The sequence below is a fragment of the Marmota monax genome, unplaced genomic scaffold (genome assembly GCF_021218885.2).
Source record: "Marmota monax isolate L192 unplaced genomic scaffold, Marmota_monax_Labrador192_F-V1.1 WCK01_AAM20220418_F8-fsc00245, whole genome shotgun sequence".
Classification (NCBI taxonomy): Eukaryota; Metazoa; Chordata; class Mammalia; order Rodentia; family Sciuridae; genus Marmota; species Marmota monax.
The window spans coordinates 1,740,527-1,746,577 of NW_026693895.1; the positions used below are offsets into that span (position 1 = coordinate 1,740,527).

The 6,051-nt window shown below is 53.5% G+C and overlaps 1 protein-coding gene across 1 annotated transcript; it reads left to right on the forward strand.

The window, feature by feature from the left end:
• The first annotated feature begins 1,022 nt into the window (after positions 1-1,022).
• LOC124105639 (interleukin-36 gamma-like) lies at positions 1,023-5,758 on the forward strand. The gene is made up of 5 exons (XM_046462856.2): positions 1,023-1,177; positions 1,699-1,755; positions 2,180-2,287; positions 3,211-3,350; positions 5,488-5,758. The coding sequence occupies exons 2-5, from the start codon at positions 1,722-1,724 to the stop codon at positions 5,695-5,697; spliced, it is 492 nt and encodes a 163-aa protein (XP_046318812.1). The 5' UTR covers positions 1,023-1,177; positions 1,699-1,721; the 3' UTR covers positions 5,698-5,758.
• The last annotated feature ends 293 nt before the right edge of the window (positions 5,759-6,051 follow it).

Consider the following 6,051-nt stretch of genomic DNA (forward strand, 5'->3'; position numbering starts at 1 on the left):
TGTTGACTGAGGCTTAATGGAGGGAATGTTCAGCTGGATGGAGGGGACTCAAGAGAGTAACATTGCTGAAGCCTGACTTTACACAGGCGTGTGTCTGAATTCATCATCACGCTCTCCTATGGTAATTGATCAACCAAACTGGTAGGATTGGGCCTCATCAGGAAAAGGTGGTGTTCCTCCATGGGCAGGGAGGAGAGGTGGGATGACTAGTGGGACAGGCTGGGCAAGGAGACTCTTCTGGGACCTAAGGGGCTAGCCTGGTTGTGGAGGGCCGGGCTCCCAGGGCCAGGACATGGAGACCTGGTTATGCTAGTCCTGCCCACAGGGTGACCAGGTAACTTGGAGCACAGAGTTGGGTGGACCCTTTGTCTTGTATATTCAAAGACTGAGATTCACAGACAGCAGAAGGTGAAAGCCAAGTCCAACAATGTATTAAAACAAACCCAAGTATAGCTGCCGTAGCTGGGAGGGGACCTGGGAGGGTTGCCAGTGGATGGCTATTGTCTAGAGCTTATGTGGATCCATAGGTTTGGGGAAGCCAGCCCCCTGCCCCATCCTGGATAAGGCACTCTGTGTCCACGAGGCCTTCAGGCAGCCTCCTGTCCAGTCAAGGTATTGATCAGGCACTTTTCCTTCTTTGGAGAGGCCAGGGACTCTGGGTCACGTGTGTCCCGATTTCCTATGGACTGTAGGTCACGGGTGTCTCTATTTAAAAATAACTTGCAAGTTTCTCAGCAGAGGCCTGCAGTGGCTGTGCGGTGCTGCTCAGGAGGTCACCTGGGGACCATTTTTCTATCTGTCCAGCCTCATTTCTCCCTTGACATCAACACAGCAGGAGGGCTAAGCTCCAGGGAAGTCCCTTAGGCTCCCCTTTTTTTGGGAAACCTGGGGTCTGTCATCGTCTCTGCTTCCCTGTGGCAGCCACGTGGGGTCAGCGTCTGTTTCTCGGGGAGCCCAGACGAGTCACACTCTTGCTGTCCTGAGTGTGACTTCACTGGACCTCTCTGACTTTCTGGCAGGAGGAACTGGATTTCTTTCATGCTTTACATTTGTCACACCCACCAAAGGAACCGGAGCCTCCCTCTCTGCTCATCCAAACAGATGACCCCGGCTTGGCAGGAGGCTGTCACTGCTCTGGGAAGCTCCGCGAGCCATGACCCGGTGCCCTGGACTTTTGGTAAGGGCTTTTCCACGCAGGTGCCACCCATAGCTGGAAGGTCTCTAACTCCAGAGCCTCTGTGTTGGGGGTTAGTGAAGGGATGGGATGTGTCAGGGTGGCTCTGGGCCTTGTCCTGGGCAGGGCTCACTGCCTCTCCTTGGGGAGTTTGGGACCTCTGCAGAATTGCCCTGGAATGAGGCTCCCCTTGTCCCTAGAAATGGAAGCCAGTGAGCAGGAAGGATCTCCAGGAGAAGACACCAGCATCAGGGCCTGTGGGAGTTCAAGGTCAAGGGTCATGTCTGCCTTGGAACGTCGGGAGGGAGGGAAGGTTGTTGGCCGGGGCGCTGGGTGGAGGGAGATGCTGCCAACTCCCCTCCCTGAGGCAGCTGTGAACTCTTGTCCCAGAAGGTGGCCAATCTGACCAGAGCGCCATCTCAGGTCAGGCAGTCGGCTCCCAGTGGAGAATGAGCACCTGAGGTACCAGTGTCCTGGGGAGGTCCTGCGGTGGTCTCCTGAGGTCACTGTCACTGTCCCCGCAGGGCCGGGCTGATACAACACCACCATGATGGACCCCGAGAGACAAGTTTATGGGACAGGTGAGTTGGGATGGGGTGCTCGAGGCCCAGACCACTAGCAATCACCTCTGTATCCTCCAGACACCCCAACATTTCTGTCCCTTCCTGTGTGTGGCCCTTACCACATGGCCCTTCCTGCCACTGGGGCCAGGGGATTCTGGTGGCAGGGGACCACTGCTCATCAGTGCTGGGTTGGCCCCAGCCAACCAAGCAACAGCCACCAAGAGTGACCAGGTCTTGACACCAGGTACTGGGGCTGCTCTCCTCACCAGAGCCCATAGCTCTGCTGGCAAGGCTGGGAGGTGAGTCACGTGAGTGTGGCCTGTTTTGGGGTGTAACCCCTGGTCCTCCTTACGGAAGCCTGGACTGGGTGGTCTTTCTCTTAGAGTCAAGAAAGCAGCCTTTGTTTTCACGTTCCTTCATTGATTTCCCCCCTTCCCAACAGCAGCACTTAGGCCTGAGACTTGGGAGGTGTCTGATCGGGATCAGCAGGTGTGGATCCTTCAGGGAGAGACCCTGGTGATGGTTCCACGGAGCAGCAATGTGACTCCGGGTGAGTGGTCCACTGTGCTGACCTGCCCCTCACCCCATGGCCTTTTGTCAAAGTGTGAGGACAGACGGCCCATAGCCCAGGAGGGTGACTGTATTTAATGACGTGTTCTGAAAGAGCCAGAGGAGAGGGCTCAACTGCTGTCACCACAAAGAAATGATAAATGTCCGAGGAAGGATGTACTCATCACCCGATCATGTCACTACTGCATACTGTGCACATGTATGGAGTTGTCATATGGCACCCCATAAATATGTACAATTAGTATGTGTCCCAAAGTGTGGCTTTCAGTGGGCCCATCTGGAAGAGGCAGGACTTCATACCGGTCTGGCAAGAAAAGCCAGAGAGGTTTGTTTTAGACTAAAGAAAGCAGGGTGCGGAGCCCCTAGGGCTTGGGAGAGCCACCTTCAGGGATCTGAGGTAGCTGATCTGTCCTGTGCAAGAGGAGTACCTTGTACTGTGTGGCCTCAAGTGTCCTAAAGGGACCAAGTGGGGACATCCATAGGAAGGCAAATTTCAGCACCGCCTGAGACAGAGCTTGCTAGTGGACAAAGCTCTCTGAGAATCAGAGGAGTGGCCTGGGGTAGGAGATGGCCATCTGCAGATGTTCAAGTGCAGGTGTCCCAATCTCAAGGGCAGGGTTGGCCATCTGAGTCTCTGTTTGCTCCAGCTTCTAGGTTAGGGACTGCCACATGGGATGAGTGGGTGGTGAATGACGGGCAAAGGACTGACGCAGTGGTTGGACCAATGGTAGGTCTGGTGTGGCCGACCACCATTACCTAAGCGTATTGATTCCTAGCTCCTAGTGGGTCTTCCAGCCCCACAGGAAGCACCCAATGCTGCTCAGTCAGGAAGAACTGTAAGAACCGTTCATTTTTCCAAACTTCAAAAGGAAACTGATGCCTGTCCTCTGCTTGTCTTTACAGCCACTGTCACCATCCTCCCATGCAAGTACCCTGAGTCCCTCGAGCAGGGCCGAGGGGTTCCCATCCACTTGGGCACCCAGGATCCAGACATGTGTCTGTTTTGTGAGGAGATGGACGGATGGCCCAGGCTGTGGCTGAAGGTGAGGGGCGGACAGAAATGACAGTTTAAACAGCCAATGTTTCTTCATGAAAATTTTATTGGGCAAAAGGTTCTAATTTTAGAATCATAACAGAAGTTCCCGTTCTCCTGAGCGTATTGATTCCTAGCTCCTGAGTTTTACGCGAGCAACAGCACTTCCTGTAGTGTCTCCACCCCCTCTCCTTGAGGATCCCCCTTCAATCTCCAGATGTTCTCCATATTTTCCAAGTGTCCTTTGTCTGTCCTTCTCCTCTTGGACCTCCTGCCCACCCGTCCTTGGGAAGCACATTCCACAGTGTTGACACAGTGAGGAAGTCACCCAAGAATGCTTTCCTCTGATGTCCCTGTCAACTGGTGACACGTGCTGTACTTTTAAAGATGATAGTAATGAAAGTAGGGGTGCTGATGAGAACTGGGGCACAGACTGAGTGAGGCTGGTGGGGCACAGGGAGCAGGCAGCTGCTGGAGGGGCACCTGAGCTGGCACCCTAGAGGGGCCGATGCCTGGTCCTAAGCAGGCTGGGAGGTGGACGCCCTGAGCCTGGGCTGTGGGGTGATGACTCCTGTCATCTCAGTGAGCAGGGAGCTGATGGGGGGAGGAAGAGGTATGGTCTAAAATGAGAAGGCGTCTTCCATTTGTGAAGTAGCAGATCCCTGCTGAGCAGAATGCCGGGCGTTGCCACATATTGAGGACCAGTGATGCACAGGCCTGGCGATTCTCGAGGGGTCCATTGGCTAAGTTTAGCTGGTGATGTGTTAATGAGGAAAGAGACCCAGGAACGAGCTGACGGTGGGAGAGGGGTGGGATTCGAGTTACTCTAGCGAGGATGTTCAGTGAGCTCTCCCTAAAAGCAGGCCTCGGAGCTGACACCTGAGTCCCTGGGAGGAGCCCGCCAGGCAGGTGTGGGGGCAGAGGGTCCAGGCAGGGTACATCAGGACCCTGGGTGGGCACACCTCGGCGTCCCTGAGCGAAAGGCAGAAGACAGGTGTAGCCTTAGCAGATCTGCATTGGCGGAGAGGTCAGAGGTAGGGTAGTGAGGCAGGCGAGGGCTGGGTAGTTTAGACAGGCTTCCTGTGGATTTCATGGTAAGTACAACAAAACATCATGCAAGAAGTTTAGTCAGAAGACATCATGAGTTTATTTATTGTCCTGATTTCAGTTTAAAGCTTGCTCAGCTGCTTTGTGGAGAATGGCTGAGAGGGAATGGAGTTGATTCCAAGAGAACAGTTAGGAGGTCACTGTAATCATCCTGGCCAGAGGTGACGATGTCCTGGTTGGCAGTGTGGGCAGGGGTGGGGGGCACCAGAAGCAGCTCAGTTCTAGGGGTGTTTGGAAGTAGAGTCCACAGGCTGTGGTGTAGATGTTGGGAGGGAGGTCAAAGGAGATATCAAGGTTGACTCGAAGGTATTCGGCCACCCAGAGAGTTGGCTGAATGACGGTAAGCCATTACCAGAGTAAAGGAATCCCATTGAGAACTCCCTACTCAGGGTGGAAGATGCTCTAATTCTGATCCATTCCTGGGTCTCTCTTGAGATCTTACACATACATAATTTAATTAAAAAACTTATTTTACCTAAATATTCAATAAATGCACATAGAAATGTACACACATACGACATGATTTCTAAATACAATAGAGAAGGCGTTTTCTGATGGCTGTGTCTCCTTCGGGTGCAAGTTCTCTGATTTATTCGAACCCATATCTTTCGTGTGTGACCTTTCTCCTGTGCTCAGCTATTGACATGAGACACACTCCGGCAGCCTGGCTGTCCTTTGCTGGGACAGTTGCTTTTTTAGGTGCTGCTCTCACCATTGGGCTTTGGTAAATGAGGTCATTAGCCAACTTTGCAAATTTGCATCTTTGTCCCTCAGTCTCTTGTGCAAGAAGAGCTCCAACTCATCATCCAAGGGCGGCCACCGGTTCGCGGACCTGACCCTTGTTTCTTTGCTCTGGACTTGAGGGTGGGGTTGGGAAGGTGAAATTCCACCTGGGGACTCTGCTGCTCTTGGAAACTTACCTTTCCAGTCCTGCTCATAGGTGGGGAAGGCTCTCTTGAACTTTGAAATGTTTATTGGTTACTTGGAACATTTCAAGCAACTTCCTTTTCTCCTCTTGGCTGTTCTGCCCCACCTTTCAGGAGCAGAATATCTTGGATCTGTACAACCAGGTGGGGCCCGTGAGACCCTTCCTTTTTTACCACTCCCGGGATGGGAATACCTCCACCTTCGAGTCCGTGGCCTTCCCAGGCTGGCTCATCGCCTCCTCCCAGGTTGGCCAGCCCATCTTCCTCACTTCCGACCTGGGGACAACCAACAACATTAACTTCTATTTGAATTTAAAGGCTTGAACTCAGCGTGGAGGTGGCCGCTTGCTCAGAGGCCTTTGTCTTCCATTTTTTGAGCTCCCAGCAGGACTTTGTGTCACCTCAGGGCTGCTCCGTGCCAGCGCCAGAGGTGAGCAAGCTGCTGTCATCAGCTCATTTTATGGAGGAAGAAGCGCTGACCTCGTGGCCACTGAAGAGCAGGCTGTGACTCAGAGCAGGCAGCTCGGGCTGAAGGCTCCTCTCTAGCAGAAGCCAACCAGCCCGCGGCGTGTCACCTGAGAAGTGGTGCATGGTGTCACGGTGTGTGAGACCATGGGAGGCCCTGTGAGGAGTGACACCCTCATTTTCAGCCCACTTGCTACAGCAGACGTTCTTGCA